Genomic DNA, 16,859 nt, shown 5'->3' with positions numbered 1-16,859 from the left:
AGCATCCCCCAATGGCTCCTAGATCTCCCTCCCCCCCCAAAAAAACCCCACAACTCTCAGTTATTTTTTTGCAAATTCTAATTTTAGCCATCATCTCTCTGTTTTCTCACACATACAGCCACACTCAGAGCTGGCTTAATTCTTCTGCAAGCTGCAAAACCCACACGTTTGCATCTCTCACGGACATTTCCTCACTGCTCTCCCAGCTGTGAGATGCAGAGAGAAACCAACGAGGTCTTTGCAAGCAGCAAACTTCCCTCTGGCTGATGCCCGTCCGGAGAACGCAGCGCATCCCAGTAGGATTTGCAATTTGGGATTGCAATAGCTCACCGGGGAGCTGCAGGAATGGCAGCCCGGGTGGGAGGGAGGGCAGAAGGGAGGGAGGCCACACCGAGAAACCCAACACGATAAAAATAGCGCCAAGCAGAGACAGCACTCCCCATCTCGGTTTCCTATGGAAACGTCGCCGCCGTCCCTGCGTGCGTCCGCCCGGGGCAGCTTCGGATGCTCCGTCGCACATGGATGCTCCGGCAGCCAGCAAGGACGGCGCTGAGGCTGCAGTTTCCCTCTGCGGGAGCGTTCCCAGCCGCCGTCCTTCTCTCACAGCTCAAGGCCGACTAACGAGAGCCGGGAGGCTGCCCCGAACGCCGTGACCCGACTGCTTTGAGGCCATCGGGAGGACAAACCTCCCCCTCCCTCCCCCCGTCCAGCCCTCGTACCCCCGCCTGAAACAAAGGCGCCGGGTGGGCTGCAGAAGGGGCCATGGCACGGAGGGTTCCTGCCTTCATCACACCAACACAGAGGTATTCCTCCAGATTTGATCATTCTGGACGTGGGGAGGCTGTGGGGTGGCACTGGGTGGGCTCAGAGGGGCTGCCCTCCAAACTCTCCCCCACCCCCCCTCCCCCCCGCGCTAAAGTTGCTGAGAGAAGCACAGGTTCAACCCCTCTCTCACCGTGTTTTACCATCCCAATTTTTGCTGCTCCGGGGGAAGTTTCTAATTGATTTTTTTTTTTTTTTAATTAATTGCTCTGGCTTCAGATAAAGGGGCAAACCTTATTTTTCATTCCCGGCTGGAAAATCCTGGGCTGAACCTGAGCAAGTGGGAGGTTTGCAGGGGTCGGAGTGTGGGTTTAGTGGGATCGGGTGGGTGCTGCATCCCGGCATCAGCCAGAGGGACAGTGCACCGAAAAAGACGTATCTATAAAATAAAGAACCGAAGGGCACAAAGCAGCCGGTAGGGAAGGAGTTAAGCGCACGCAGCGCTGTAGGACCGAATCGCAGCAGCTCCGGGCTGCGCGCAGCTCTGCGACCGAACCGAGCGGAACCCAGCGGTGGGGGATGGCCTGGGGGGGTCGAACCACTGTCTGCTGCCCTCCAGCCCCGCTGCCCCCCCGGCTCCGAGGGGATGGAGCGGCGGCGGCGCAGGGACGGCGATATCGGAGAGCGCTGGGTGCAGGTAGGGGGGGTGATGGGGATGGGGGATGTAAGCGAGAGGGTGGTTTGGGGAGGGTGGGGGTTGGGAAAAAAAAGAAAGAAAGAAAGATATAACATCCCCCAAAAATGTGGCTATGGGGTTTTGCACTGCCTTCTTCTACCAAATGGGTTTGGGTTTGGGTTCGGAGAGGCACAGAGACTCTCCTCTTGCCTGCAATCTGCAGGAGACTGGAGGATGGCAATCTCCTGCCGTGAGCCTCCCCTGTTTATTTGATCCTTTCGGCATCTTAGTGGAAGATTTTAATATGAAGCTAAAAAAATTAAGGCACAAAGAAGCGGGAGGCAGAGGAGAAGTGTGTGAAGGTTACCTTGAGCTGAGCACCGCTCTCCATTCCTCCATAGGACAGGGTTAAATAAAGTTTCCCAGTGGTGTGGAGCTGGGGAGCACTCTCTGGTAATGGGGTCCAGCCCTGGGATGCCCCTACTCATCCCCTGCTCCTTCCCCCTCTGACTCTGCCATAACTCCTGCACAGGTTGTGCCCAATTTCTCCTTCCCATGGGCTCATTCCCTTTCCCTATGTGTCTGGGACCTCAGCCATGCACAGGGCAATGGGAGCAGCAGGGCTCTAGCTGTGGATGTGCAGTGACCCCATTGTGTCACCCCACACACAACTGTCAGGCAGTGGGATGTGGTGGCCCTGGGGCTTTTCTGTCCCCCAGACATTTCGATTTGGGAAGCACAGCAGAATTGGACTGAATGGAGGAAGCCCCAGATGCAGTGCAACCTTTTGCCATTGCATGTTGGGATCTGCTTCAAATTCTCTTGCTGATGTGGGGCTATAAAAGCACCAGGATACCATAGGGATGGGTATGCAGAATAAGAAAAAAATCAGCCCCTCTGGGAAGGAGCTCTAAAACAAGAGCTGCAAGAACAAATCTTTTGTACTGTATTCATTTAAATAGGCTGCAGAAGGCATTGTCTGCTGCTCCAAAAGCTCATTTTCCTAATTGCCCCTGTGCTGTGAGTAATCCCAGATTACTGAGGGTGGAGCAAAGCCCCCATAGCAGAGGGTGAAGCACGGGCTCTATGGGCAAATTATGTGAAATTTGGGGCAGTGTGGGGGGGTACAGCTGCCAGCCCTTGGCTGAGGCCCCATGGACCTCCCCTGGGCTTTGTGGGGTTTATGCCAATATACGCAGCATGCGGTTGGTCCTCTTGGTAGTGCTTATCCCCTCTGGTGCACATCTTGGCTCACTAAGGCGTATTGAAACCCATAACTGGATTTTGAAGACTGGGCATAAAATACCTAGAACATAATATGTATTAAGACTCATTAGGTTAAGCCAATTCCCAGCTACACGGAGTCATTTGAATGGAGTTAAATCACCTTTTTCACTGAGCTTAAGTGTCGAAAGGGTGCCAACGTTGGGGATGGCTCCTTCTGCAGCTCTGGAACTGAGGGAATGGGAGGGAGCCAGGAGCATTGAGTAACGTGGCTGAGATGGAGGCAGTGTGCCCAAATTGCTGCTGGATGACATAGGACCAGCCTGGTCCTATTTGCATCCAGATGTGCAGGAAAAGGTGTGCAGATCGGAGAGGCGAAATGGTTGGGAGGGATGCATCAGGAAAGGATGCTCCTTCCACCAACCCTCTCAGGTTGTGCTGGAGGATACCTGAGTGCTAAGGAGAAGACAACACTACTGCAAAGTGCCAGACCTGGGTGGTATGGGGTGACTGCATGCTGCTGTCACAGCGTGGGGTGGGTGCAGAGAGGACACCATGCATAGCAGCGGGGACATGGGAACACCCTGTAAATGAGCACCGTGCACTGACTCATGCACAACACGCAGTAGATTTTCCATGCTGTGCCATGGATTCTCTACACCATGGATCCTGCATGAAACACACAGGATCCTGTGCATCACGTATTCGATCTTCCATGCTGTGCTTCAGATCCTGCACAGCACGAACGGGATCTTGCATGCCTTGCACTGGCTCCTGCAAAAGCTGCGTTGCATTCTGTGGAACATGCATTCTATTTCACACACTGTGCACGTTTCCTAAACCCAACAGTGCTGGTATGGTGCAGGACTGTGCTGGGGAGGGGGGGGGTCCTTGCCCACATCCCACCACCTCCAGCCCACCACTTGCTATTTTAAAGCCCTATTCTTTCCCTGTCTCTCCGATAAGAAATGCTAATGATGCGATGAAATTGGATAGTTCAATCGCCTTCTTCTCCTAATGGAACTCTTGTGTTAGTTAATTTGCTGTTTTTAATGGGCTGATTGTTCTCCTGCGCTGGGGGAACCACGTGAGCACTTCAGTGTGTTTTGCAGTGGTCAGATGTGAGGTGGTGCTTGAAGGCAGCTGAACCTTGTTGCTCACTAATTGTGGAGCAATTTGAAGAGGAGGGCCAGATGTATAAATTATCGGTGCTGCATTCCTTCAGATCATGAGCAACTGCTGAGTTCTGCTGGGACTTCTGCCCACCATCCCTGGGTGCTAAGGGGATGAACCTTGGGAATTAAGGAGGTAGGCAAGGATCTGGCCCTGAGGATGGGGGTATTTTGGGTGCTTCTAGGGGTGAGCTCCATAGCTCTCCCTAGGCTAGTATCCTAGAGAGCATTGCTGGGAGTATTTGAACACTGGGGATAATGAAGTGAGGAGGGCTGTGGAATAAAAGAATCATCATGGGGTGGTTTTATAACTGTGTTATTGTATGTTGTTGGTCCCAGTGATGCCCTGAGCTCCTGCTGGGTCAGGATGTGGCTCTGCTTGCTGTTTGTAATCCTTAGCCAGCGAGAGAGCGGTAAGGCATTATCTCCTCCAGACAATTAGCAGAGGCATTAATGGAATATATGCAAATGTCAGTAATTGACCTGCAACTCTGCAGTTCATGATGGAGAAGGATGAGCTCCAGATGGCTTAATGAGAGTAATTGAAGCCCCTTCTTTGTATGCAGCACTGCCTTGCTGTAGCCGAGCAGGAATGGGGCTGGGGGGAGGTGAATGGGGACAGGAACATGGAAAGGGACAGCAGAGCTTGGAGGTGCCCACGGATGCAGAAGCTCAAATAGCATGCAGTCTCCTTGTTTGGCTGCTACTCTGTCTTTACTCTGCCTTTATTCCACCTTTACTCGCTTGCTGGGGCTGGGGAGAGGTCAGTGTGTGGGGACCGTGGGTTGTGGATCCCAACAAATGGGTTCTTTGTGGGCTGTGCATAATTCATTCAAGAGGTGATTGAGTAGCTAGTCTGGGAACCCAAATTAAAATATTTATGTATAATTCATGCCATATGTTCCACCAATATTTTTTATTTAATCAACTGAAGACAGATGGCAGGAACATAGAGGCCATTAAACTAATGGCACTTTGTTTTTCCATTTATTTTCCTCTCCTTTCCTAAAATAAGATGAACAAGTGACAGGCAGCAGAGCCATAGGTCATGGGAATGTTGGGGCCCACAGTGCCTGTGACATGTCCCACTAACAAATGTCTTCTCCTTGGCTTGCAGATGGAACTTTCTCACCCTGAGACTGAAATGAATGGAGAACCTCAGGGCTGGTGATGCACCCAGGGACTTCTCACTGCTCATCTGCAGGGTGCACAGCCCTGATCACGATAGAGATGCCTGTGGGATCATCTGCTGCTGAGAGCTGCTGCACCCACTGATCTGCTCCAAAGCTCCATCTGTTCCCCATGGTCCTCCATGCTGCTACGTCCCTCCGGGGGGCTCATCCAGGAGGGGAATAATGCAGAATCCCCCACAGAGGAGAGCATCTCCCTGGCTCTCCAGGAGGGATGAAGATGCTATGGCCAAGCTATGGGTAAAATTCCAGCGCTCCTTTCGCCGGAGACCTGTACGCTTCTTCACGCTTCTGGCTCTCTACTTGGCAGCTGGCAGCTTGGTTTTCCTGCACGCTGGCTTCACTGGGGAGCCCCGGGTGGCAGGGAGCCAGCGCAGCCCTGGGGCAGGCGAGGGGCTGGGACTGCCTTACCTGGGGGGCACAAGGCTGAGCCGAGGTTTCCCAGAGGTGGCAGTGGGCCGACGGCGTGGGCACTGGTTCAAGGGCATGGCCAAGGAACCAGCAGAGAGGAGCAGAGCGGGTGAATACGGCGCGGTGCGGAGCCGGGCACCCAAGGGCCGGGGCGGCCGTGAGAAAGAGGAGGACAGAGGTAAGGGCTGACCGGGTACATCTGGGGTGGCCTTGTGCTGAAATCCAAGGAATTTTGGTCTTGCATCACGTTGGTGAAATGTTTCTGAGCACGTGGCACTAGTACATGGGTATTTATTGATGAGCTATGTGGATGGCATGATGAAACTGGGCTGTTTTCCTTCACAGTGAGCTGTCGTGCACACTTGAGGGTGCACGTGCCTTGCTTTGGAAACTATTGGTCCAGAGGATGCTCTGGGGAGGATTATCTTCTTCATCCCTCCCTTCCCAAATATCAGTCATCCAGTGCACTTACTCCATTTTTACTCTGTGCATTATTGAGCTCGAGGTTGCAGCTTGCAGTGAGGGGCACTTTAGGACTGCCTGATGGGAGGGATGCACGAGGGCTGTGCTGACAGGTGGAAGCATGGAGATGTGGCTTTTGGGGATGTAGTTTACTGGGGATGGATTGACAGCTGGACTCAATGATCTTGGAGGTCTTTTCCAACATTGATGATTCTATGGTGCGTTGATGGTTGGACTTGATGATCCTGGAGGTCTTTTCCAATCGTCTGATGATTCTGTGACATCTCAGCCCCAAGAACTCCCATCCTTTGAAAATTCAGGATCAATCTCATTGGCTCCAATGAACACTGAAGCCTGACGTGCGTGCTGGGCTTGGCCAGGAGCTCCCTGCCTGTGGTGTGGTGTTGAGCAGGAGCGTTATTAATGAACAAGCATAAGTGAATGCAGTAGTTCTCATTGATTTTTAAAATGTCATCTATTTATCCCGAAGGCAGCTAAAGGCAGAGTTCCATGCTTGCTGACACGCTCTGAGGCCGCATGGTGATCTGAGACAGCATTGCACATCTGGTGCTGGCACCCAGTGCCTGCGAAACCCAAAGAAACACAGAGGAAAGCCTCTACTGTGACTCTGCCTTGGGGTTTGCCAGGCAAACCCCCTCCCTGCTGGCTTTGCGACCCCTTGGCAAGACAGCAGCTCACCTTTTTTTGGTTCAATGGGAGAGCTGTTAGGATTTGTTGTCAGTAATAAAGTGGGCTGGTGAGAAGCAGCAATACAGCTTGCCACAGTACAGTGCACCTGTGACAGCAGTGTAATGGATCACCATGGTATTTAGGGCAATCGCTGCAGTATTATCCATTACAGGAAACACAGAATGAAGTCAGCAGCAGAGTGGTAACTACTGGAAAGGTGTTTGGGTGTTGTTGAGTTCTCTGCTGCCTTCTTGTGTCCTCTGAGCCCCACAGGATGCATCATGCTTGCAGAACAGCATGAGAGCCAAGGATGTCCCCATTGTCCCTGCCATCCTTCTGCAAGGTTGTTCCCATGCTCTGGTGCCAGGAGTGTCCCATTTGTATGAGCACCTGCAGATTTCTGGCTGCCTGCAGATGGAGGCTGAGCGAGGCTGCTTTAAGTGATGGGGCTTTTAATGCAAAGGTAAAACTGCTTGTGGTGTTTAAGGCAATTTCTCATGTTAAAATGAGACTGAGAGAAGGCTCCCTATGGATGACATGCCTGCCCTGATGCTTGCATCCCATCGTGTTCATGTGGTGCACAGTGGCCATGGAACACTCTGTGCTGTGTGCAGCCATGATGTCCTGTTAATGCCAACTGACACATCCAAGACCTTGCCAGATGGTTAGCGAGAAGGAGCTGTCAGTCACCATGAAAACCTGTTGTGCCTGTATGCATTGCAGCTTCCTACAATCAGTCTTTGCTGGGCTCCTCCAGCTGTGGTGCACGAGCAAGCAGTGGCACAGAGAGGGGAAGCAGCCACGTGGGCACTCAGCCAGGGATGTCCCCACACCTCCCCATGCCAGAGGGGGGTTGCAACATGGAGCACCAGGCTTGATTTGATGCATCCATATAAAATCCTTGCCTGTTGCTGGAGGTTTCCTGGTGGTGGGCACCATCTGTGATGGTGCTGTGCACGGTGATTTTTGGGAAAGCATCTGCAGAGGAGCTTCGTGGGGCTGGGGAATGGCTCAGCCTTTGATCCACGAGCTGGAAAATCAGGGGCAGGTATTTGTTTCAAGCATCACTGCAGCACAGCCCTGAGAAAACACCTTGGTTCTGTATTTAGCTCACTAAACAGCTTGAGCAGGGGAGAAAAGAGGGTGGACAGATGGACAGTGGTGCTGCCTAGCCTGGAGTCCACCCAGCAGCCAGCCCCTCGCTCCTCCATTGTCCTTTCATCTCCCTCATTTTTCCAGTTGCCTTCCTAATAAGTTGCAGCGCACATATGTCAAGAGCGATGGATTGAACGTAATGCACATCAGTCACTGGTGCTGTGAAAATTGCCAGAGCAATCCTGTGCTGGTTAGATCTGTCATGAATTAAATTAGCTGACCTGCCGAAACCTGCTCAGCGCTGCAGAAATGCCAAGTTATGCTGAGAGCAATTGGGAGTAACGAACGATGACTGCGTGCTGGTTTATTAGGAATGTTGCTTTCTGCCTTCCTCCATCCCATGCCTGGGCTGGTTTGGATAACTGGATTGCAGCGTGGATGGGGCTGTGCACAAGGGCATGGCAGCAATGGGGGGTGTGCAGGATGCGGGGCTGCTGCAGGACCCTCAGCAGATGCACAATGCAGGCAGGAGGTGGGAAATGGTGACATTTTGGTTGAGAGGGGATGCTATGTTAAGGCATCTCACTGTTGGTTTGGTGTAGGGGTGGAGAGGCACAGCTGGGTGGGTGTTGTCCACAGTGGGCACAGCTGTGAGGAAGGAATGCAGTGAGGACATAACTGTTTGTTCTCAGATTATTGAAAAGGCTAGATTTATCAAATGAATGATTTCATTGTAACTATTTATTCAGCTCTATTCCCTGTCTGCCGGCATCCTCATTTGCTCTCAGCACAGCCATCACTCTTTACTTTGCCAACTGTTAGTGCTGGGCAAATATTGTCTGTGTCGATGTCTTGGGGGAAAAAATGAGTTCCTGGCTGAAAGAAATTTGGTTCACCCTGCATTTCTCCTTAACCCAATAGCTCTGTTCCCATTTATGTCCTCCTGAGGACCCTTTGGTTCCTCCCTGTCCTGAGTTGCCAGGGTGCCATGACACATCCCTATCAGAAATAATAATAACAACAAAAATCATCGTCACCTGCAGCCTCTGACCCTCTCCTCTCCCTCCCCAGCAAGGTACATTGGTTGCTACGAGGACAACACTCGGAGCCGCACGCTGCGTGGTGTGTCCTTCTTTGACTACAAGAAGATGACAGTCTTCCGTTGCCAGGACAACTGTGCTGAACGGTAGGGTTGGGAGCAAGCACCACACCTTCATTAATTTCCATGCATCCATCAGACTTCTCTGCTGCCACTGCTCCCTGCCCCAGCTGCTCCACTCCCCTTCTCCCCCCCACCCTTCTTTATTTTCCTTTAGACATGTGCCATTTTGATTTGATATTTTTTTTTGCTGGGAATGTGAGAAACTAGTTTTACTCCTCAAGAAAAGGATCAGGGGTTGATGGGCTCCGTTCAGTGCTATTTCTCTACGGGCAGGGGGCTGTAAGTGCCCAAAGGTAGTGGTGGCCTCGCCATCCATCCACCCCCTCCACCACCACCCCCAGACCCAAGGACTGTCCTTAGCACAGATCTTACCCCAGTGCCAACCCCTGTTCTGTGCCCAGCACTTACCCCTCTCCCCCCCACCCCAGGGGCTACCTGTATGCAGGGCTGGAGTTCGGTGCCGAGTGCTACTGTGGCCATAAGGTTCAGGCACCCAATGCCAGTGAATCTGAGTGCAACATGGAGTGCAAAGGTGAACGGAGCAGCACCTGCGGCGGGGCCAACCGTCTCTCCATCTACCGCCTGGAACTGGCCCAGGAATCTGCCCGACGCTGTGAGTCCACACTCCCTGAAAACGGGGATCCCACTCAGGGGTCAAATCCTGGTGTCCCCACTGGTGGGCATGTTACTGGGGGTTGTAAGGCTCTATGAGCCAAATTAGCTAGGAAACGTATTGCATTGATAGGGGATGAGAGTGGTTCAATAATGGTAAGGACTAAAGCTGGTCCTTACAGCTGGCCAAGCTGGCTGATGGCACTGAGATTAGCTCCATCTGGATTTGGGTTTTTTTGGGTTCCATCATGTGCTGTAGCAGCCCATGGGCAAAGCACACCTCACTGCGGGGGCATTTTGGTTCTTCCGCATTGAAGGATGCATTCCTGGGTAGTTTTCCTTTCCAAACACCTCCCAGAGAGAAGCTAGCTAAAATCCAATTAGAAAAAAAGTTAACGAACTCAACCTGATGGGTTTGCTCTCCCTGCAGATGGCAGTGCGATATTCCGGGGTTGCTTCCGCCAGCCAGACAATGTCACCATCGCTCTGCCTGCCAGCCAGCCCATGCCCAACATGTCTGTGGATAAGTGTGTGGACTTCTGCACTGAGAAGGTACTGAGGTTTGCACACAAAGCTGAGCCAGCAGATGCATTGTGCTAGATAGATCTGCATCCCATTTAGTGTGATGCTGTTGTTTACGAATGGTGAAATTTGTTGTCTTGCGGCTCATCAAAGGGTGTCACCTTGGGGGAAGGAGATTTCCCTCCTGCCCAAATGCTTTGCCTGAGATCAGCAGCCCTGGCTCTGCCCATGGGCTTGCAGTAGGCCTCCAGCAAGATCTCATAGCATCATTAAGGTTAGAAAAGACTACCAATGATTGGATCATAAAGTCCAATGATCCACCTATCCCCACCATGCCTGCTCATAGAGTCATAGAGTTGTTGAGGTTGGACAAGACCTCCAAGATGATCAAGCCCAACCGCCGATCCATCACCACCATGCCCAATAACCCTTGGCCCTAAGTGCCACATAAATTACCTGAATGGGGCTCTGAGGGTGGCTCTGTCCATGTGCCCATCTCTGCAGGAGTTCCCTCTGTCGGTGCTGGCTGGCACTGTCTGCCGCTGTGGCTTCCCCACCACGCTTTTCCCCCTGCATGAGCGTGAGGATGAGCAGCTCTGTGCCCAACGCTGTGCTGGAGAGGAGTTTGAGAGCTGTGGCACCACCGAGTTCCTGCTTGTCTACCAGACCCAGGTGCAAGGTGGGCACGGGATGGGGGCACTGGGTGGCCGTTGCTTCATCCATCCCACAGGCAGCTGCTCTGTAATAGCTATTTGCCATTCATTAGAAATCACGATTTATTTTAATTTCCCAGGAAATAAATCGTCCCCTGAACAAACACTTTTAATTACTGCTTAAATCAGATGCAGGAAATCGCAGTTTGCCATCTGCCTCCAACGAGATCCCTCCTTGCTTGGGTTTTTTCTCCTGTCACCGAGCTGTGGTGTGCAGCCAGCAGGTGAACCCACCAGTAAGGGGGAATGAACCCACCAGTATGTTGGAAATAACAGGGCGGGGGGGGGGGAGGAGGGAGGACTGGCAGCAAGCACAGAGCACCCAGAGCAGCTCCTACCCCGTACAGAAGAAAGGGATGGAAATAAAAGTGCAATATTGGCTGGAATGGAGGGAGATGCTGCAGGCTGACCCCATTCTACCCTCACAGACAATCGCTGCATGGACCGCCGGTTCCTGCCCACCCGCTCCAAGCAGCTTGTTGCCCTGGCCAGCTTTCCTGGGGCTGGGAACACGTGGGCACGACACCTGATTGAGCTCGCCACTGGCTTCTACACTGGCAGCTACTACTTTGATGGGTCCCTCTACAACAAAGGTGAGTGGGGGGGGGGGTGTAATGTGATGGAGCTGGGTACCCGTATATGAGCATGAGCTCTACCTGTCACCTCCCCGTGCTGTGTTTTAGTCTTTGCAAAGTACAACTTGGCCACAGCTGATACGTCTGCGTTGCTTGAGTGCGTTTCAACCTGTGATGGGTGTTGGAACTTTGGGGTGGTGTTTCTGACTTCATTGCAGCAGTGATGGGAGCTGGCCTCCCATGGAAAGGCTCCAGGGAAGCTGCTGCGTGCAGGATTAAACAGCAAAGAGAAATTTTAAAAGAAAAAAATCTTGAGGCATGCACGAAGCATTTTCAGGCAGAAGCCAGCTCCTCTAATAGCACAAGCTGTTGCAATGGAGGAGAAAACATCAATTCCCCCATTTTACAGCCACTTGCCACAGTTTTGTCTGAACTTCTTGCAGTGCCAGCATGCACGTGAAATGCCATCACTGTGTTTTGGGCTTTTTCCCCTCTTAGTTCATCGTGAGACCTTAGAAATGGCAGTGGCAGCAATGATAGCTATAGAACTGTTGTATGTACTCTGACAGGGTTCAAGGGCGAGCGGGACCACTGGCGGAGCGGGCGGACGATCTGCATCAAAACCCATGAGAGTGGCCAGAAGGAGATCGAAGCCTTTGATGCTGCCATCTTACTGATCCGCAACCCCTACAAGGCACTGATGGCAGAGTTCAACCGCAAATACGGGGGGCACATTGGCTTTGCTGCACACGCCCACTGGAGGGGCAAAGGTAGGAATGTGCTGATCCATGTGTAGCCAACCCGTGGTGCCACCATGTTGGGTCTCCTGGGGTGAGGAGCATCCTGTAGGCTTGCAACCAGTAGGGTTATTGTGTAATTGTATAATCATAAAGGTTGGAAAAGACCTCTAGGACCCTCGAGCCCCACCATCAACCCATCAGTGCTATCTCCCCATGTAGAATCATTAAGATTGAAGACCTCCAAGATCACCGAGCCCAACCTGCCCTCACCATGCCCATTGTGTCTCCCAGTGCCAGATCTTCACTGTTCCAGGGGATGGTGAGCCTACCTCCCTGGGCAGGCTGATGAACTCTTTCTGAGAAGATATTTTTTCTAACTTCCAACCTGACTCTCCCCTGGCCACACTTCAGTGCTTCAATGTAGTGAGGAGGTTGGTTGGGAGGGAAGGAAAAAATTCTGCCTCTCACAAGCAGCTCTACAAGGCAGTGAGCCTCAATGCAGACGTCTCGGTGCACAGAGGAAGAAGAGATGAAAAATTAATGGCATTGGTGAAATATTTCCATGTGTCCCCACAGGGCTGGGACAGTCAGTGCTGTGCTACCACCAGCACGAGGACACCCTCCTCGGGGCAGAATTATGGCAAATTCCATCCCCCTTCCCTTGGGCCATGCCAGCGGGTTTGGCATGCCTGGCTGCTCGCGGAGAGCCACCTTCCCATGCACAGACAGCTTGCAGAGGCTTGTTAATTATAGCAATTTGTAAATTGCTGTTGTGGAATTGACTTCATTGGAAAGAGTTAAAATATTTAGCTTGATTGAACATCTGCTACCCTTAATTCAGAGTTTATTTAAGGGGATCTTTTTCTGTTGTTGCAGTGATGTGCCTGGATTTCGTTATTACCATGTGCTTGATGCTGGCAAAGGCATTTTGGTTATGAACTGAGCCCTCCCCTAGCATCCACAGGGAAGCCCCCTGGGCTCCAGCCCCATGCAGCTGGGTACAGCATGTCCCATTGTCACTTCTCTCATTTGTACCCATGGCTGTGGGGTGCAAGGATTGCTCCTGGTTCATCCCCAACCCAAAGAGGATGCAAGTTTTAATGTGTCTTTACCTCCTGGGTCAATTGTCAGGTTGGTTAAGCTTTGGCTCAGCTTGCTTAGAAAGGTGGAGGTTTGCCATCACTTGAGGTTTTTAGCTGAGTTGAGGTTTGCTGAGAAGCATAGGTCACCATGGCCCATGAGCCCAAGTTTCTCCTGCAGAAAGCCCTGATCTCCTCAACATCCTACTCTATTTCTCTGATTTCTAGGGAAATTCAATAGATGTTGGAAAATGCTGGATGTGGCCATGGGCAGCCAGGGTTTTCCTTCCCTTGGCTACAAGCAAGCAGAGGCTGGAGGCTCAGCAAAATCCCTATTTTGTTCCATGACATTAATTTTACGATGTCCCTGGAGCAGTTCCAAAGCAAAGTTTTATGTGATATGATTACACAAGGTGAATTGTCCTGTATCTGTTTAATGAAAGAGATACTGTGTTTAATGATTCTTTGGGGAATTAAATACAGTTCAGCTATTAATCAGGCATTGGTTTCTTGGGGAAGAGAGGAAGAGGCAGATGCCCAGAGCTTCATGCATCATGAGCCACGTGCAGAGTTCATTTCCAGGAGAGTCGCTGCTTGTTATCGATGTTTCATTATCCTTTTTATCCCAATTTTTATGCGAAGATCAATTAGCCAAGAAACTGGGGCTAAGTGAGACATCTCAGTGTCCCAGGAGATGTCTTGCCTTGTGAAATCCCTATAGACCAAGCCACCAGAGCAGGGAGGTAGTGACACAAGGGATCCCAGGGCTGTCTAATGCTCACCCTTCCTGTTCCCGTGCTCCTTGCAGAGTGGCCGGAGTTCGTGGCCAACTACGCACCGTGGTGGGCGACCCACACGCTGGATTGGCTGCGCTTTGGCAGGAAGGTGCTGGTGGTGCACTTTGAGGACCTCAAGCAGAACCTCTTCAAGCAGCTGAAGCGCATGGTGGGGCTGCTGGGCATCGCCGCCTGCGAGGACCGCCTGCTTTGTGTCGAGGGGCAGAAGGATGGCAACTTCAAGCGCTCGGGTTTGAGGAAGCTGGAATATGACCCCTACACCCCTGAGATGAGGAAGATGATCAGTGGATACATCCGAACGGTGGATGCAGCACTGAAGCTCCGCAATCTATCAGGGGTGCCGGATGATTACTACCCGAGGTGATGGTCGAGGGATCTGCCCCTCCCTGGGGAGGAAAGGATTGATTTCCTCTGCCTGCTTCCACCCAGTGGGTGGCTTTCTTGTAATTCTCCATCTGCTGCTATGAGCTGTTAATCAACCCCCTGCATGAGAAGTGCTCGCTCCCCAGCCATTGCTCAGCTTGCTTGGTTGATACCTCCACAGAGCTGGGTGCCAAGGGGACGCATGGTGCCCTGCCACCGCTGCTGGTCCCCGTCCCCATCCTGCAGGTGGGCCTCTGCCCTGCTGGACATTGTGGGAGTAGGTAAAGCGGGTGGTGTGGGGCTGAGCAGCTCCATCCCACTCCCGCAGTGGCTGCTGCAGCATTCTTAGCAATGCAAGCAGCTATTTGCTTGCATGGATGCTGCAATGTAGGGGCCCTGCCCCCCTGGGGCATGAGTTGGCTTTGGTGGCTGTCCCTATGCTTTGTGCACTCCCAGAACAGCTCCTCTGGGTCTTCAGTAGAGGTGGAGATAATTCCAACAAGGAGGAACACAGTGTGGGGGGCAGCACTACAGGATGCACTGAGGCGAGGTGGTCGCGATGCACTGGTTGGGATGTCTCTGGGTTCTTTGGGAGCAACCAACCTCTGTGTGTGGTGATGGGAGCACTGACACGGGCTAGAGCAGCATGCAGCACCTGTGGGAGCATCCTTCCTCATTGCAAAAGCTCCCAAGCCAGGAAAAAGAAACCTAGGAAGATATTTTGGGGAAGGGTGACGGGGTGGTGGTCTGGATAAGATGTGGACCAGCTCCAAGCCATGACTGTGATACTGAGGGCCTGGGCATGGAGCACAGCTTCTGCTTCTGCCCTGGCCATGGGGAAGGAGGAAACCAAAGGAGCTCTGTGTCTGGAAAGCATCTGCAAAGCTGGCTCTGCGCAGGGCTGCATGCTGCCCCAGACACCCCAACACAGCTGGGTCCCTACCCTCCCCCAGATCGATGGAGGTGCAAAAGCCATATCTTGTCTGCAGCCTTTTCTAGAGTTAGTTACTCAACAATTGGCTTTTAACTCTCGATGGTTATAGACATGTGTGCACAGATCCAAAATCTCCAGTTAACCTATACTCAAAGAAAAAGAAGAAAACTCCACTGGATAAGGAGATTTTCAATAAAATATATTTTTCTAACATGCGTGCGGAGCTGACAGCGCCTAAGGGACAGGATGGGGGGGGTTTCTGTGCATGGGGAGCCGCTCACCCATGAATGTATTTTGCAAAGAGTGTGCTGGTGTTCCCTGTCCTGCACTGCAGGCCGGTGGCTGCCTACCTCTGTCAGAACAAATCCTCAGGTCAACCCAGCTATTAAAGAGTTTTGTTGCTACCCTGCCTCCCCGTGTGTTTGTGAGGCTGTGACCTCAAAGCTGGCTGGTGGCACTCGGTCCCAGCGTTAATTGCATTAATGACATCCCTGTATTTGGAGCACTGATGAGGCAGCATGGTCCTGGCAGCTTTATTACCTTGCTGGTGTCCTTAAAGGAAGGTTTATTTGGGTGCGTCGTGTGAGCAGAGAGATTTACTGCCAACTTTATTTCCATTGCCTCTTATCATGCCTCAGGTTCTATAAAAAGAATGGTTTTGGTGGAATTTATGCTGTTTCTCCTGGCCAGCTGCCCTCAGGGCTGCAGTTTCTGCAAGCATCCTTATTTTTGGTCATGTGCTGGCAGCAAGGAGATCATGTGTGGGGCAGCATTGGCTCTGCCCAGCATCAGCTATGAGAGGCACAGCAATCCCAAGTAGTAAAAATCTCTTTTCTGCAACGTCTGCTAGCTCTGTCGGCAGCTATAGGCTGGATGGGTTGCCCTGGTAACAGTGCCTGCACCAAAACTGCCTGCATTTCCCCCAATTCTGCGTGGGTTTGGTGCACAGCCAGCAGCAGTGGGAGGGGATAGGGATCTGATAGCATGGGACAAGGATGGGGATGGAGATGGGGATAGGAATCTGAAAGTATGAGTATGGGGATGGAACAAGGATGGGGATGAGAATGGGAAGGGATAGGCTAGGGAATATTTCCCTTCCCAGCCATGCCAACAACCTTTTCTTGGGATGAACTGAGCCCTCAAGCAGGGCTCCTCTTCCTCCTAAATTAAATTGCACACTAAGCTCATGCTGCTCCTTAAATAGGGGGGAAGAAACCACCTTAGCAGCATAACACAGAAGCTGCGACAGCACTTTTACAAAAGCTATAAAATGTATGGGAGATGAGGGTTATAAATCTGAGCAGCAGTAATATTCACCTCCTACAAAAGAAGCATGTTTATTTATCGTTTTTACTATTTTCTGTAAAATTTACAGTTGATGATCTGCCTGAATGCAGTGGGGGATAATTTAAACATGGCTCCGGCCTGCCTGAACTGGGGAAAGGGAGATGATAGCATGTTTATTCTTTTTCTTTTTTTTTTTTCTTTCCTAAAATCCATTTCCAAATAAAGGGTGAGATTTATTGGAGAAGTAAAGCACAGCTTTATTTTGAGGCTGTGAGAGCTAATTGAAAAAGAACAGTCATTAAAGGATGGTAATGTGTTCTACAGAAATGATTTTGGTATATTCTGGAGTAATTTCCCAAATGGTTGTGTGAAATGAAACCCAGCCCTGAAGTT

General features: G+C 51.6%; 1 protein-coding gene across 5 annotated transcripts; it reads left to right on the top strand.

Moving 5' to 3' along the window:
* The first annotated feature begins 145 nt into the window (after positions 1 to 145).
* Positions 146 to 15,583, top strand: WSCD2 (WSC domain sialate O sulfotransferase 2). 5 transcript variants are annotated; one of them, XM_031592481.2, is made up of 10 exons: positions 146 to 296; positions 607 to 803; positions 4,952 to 5,613; positions 8,754 to 8,868; positions 9,273 to 9,457; positions 9,887 to 10,008; positions 10,483 to 10,657; positions 11,120 to 11,284; positions 11,836 to 12,036; positions 13,894 to 15,583. In XM_031592481.2, the coding sequence occupies exons 3-10, from the start codon at positions 5,190 to 5,192 to the stop codon at positions 14,244 to 14,246; spliced, it is 1,740 nt and encodes a 579-aa protein (XP_031448341.2). In that variant the 5' UTR covers positions 146 to 296; positions 607 to 803; positions 4,952 to 5,189; the 3' UTR covers positions 14,247 to 15,583. The 5 variants fall into 5 exon arrangements, with proteins under 5 accessions (XP_031448341.2, XP_031448340.2, XP_090008709.1 ...); XM_031592480.2 differs by having other exon boundaries at positions 170 to 803; XM_090152583.1 differs by having other exon boundaries at positions 171 to 803; positions 4,952 to 5,264.
* The last annotated feature ends 1,276 nt before the right edge of the window (positions 15,584 to 16,859 follow it).

This window comes from Phasianus colchicus, chromosome 18 (genome assembly GCF_987193195.1).
Source record: "Phasianus colchicus chromosome 18, bPhaCol1.hap1.1, whole genome shotgun sequence".
In the NCBI taxonomy this organism is placed as follows: domain Eukaryota; kingdom Metazoa; phylum Chordata; class Aves; order Galliformes; family Phasianidae; genus Phasianus; species Phasianus colchicus.
The sequence above is the reverse complement of the archived record's forward strand: the minus strand, read 5'-3'. Positions and strand labels throughout refer to the sequence as shown.

Bases quoted from the DNA above. Each gene is read 5' to 3' on its own strand.
- WSCD2 (XM_031592481.2), top strand. From the start codon at position 5,190: ATGCAGAATCCCCCACAGAGGAGAGCATCTCCCTGGCTCTCCAGGAGG. The intron at 8,869-9,272 runs GTAGGGTTGGGA...CCCCCACCCCAG, and splicing joins CAGGACAACTGTGCTGAACG to GGGCTACCTGTATGCAGGGC. The intron at 9,458-9,886 runs GTGAGTCCACAC...CTCTCCCTGCAG, and splicing joins CCAGGAATCTGCCCGACGCT to ATGGCAGTGCGATATTCCGG.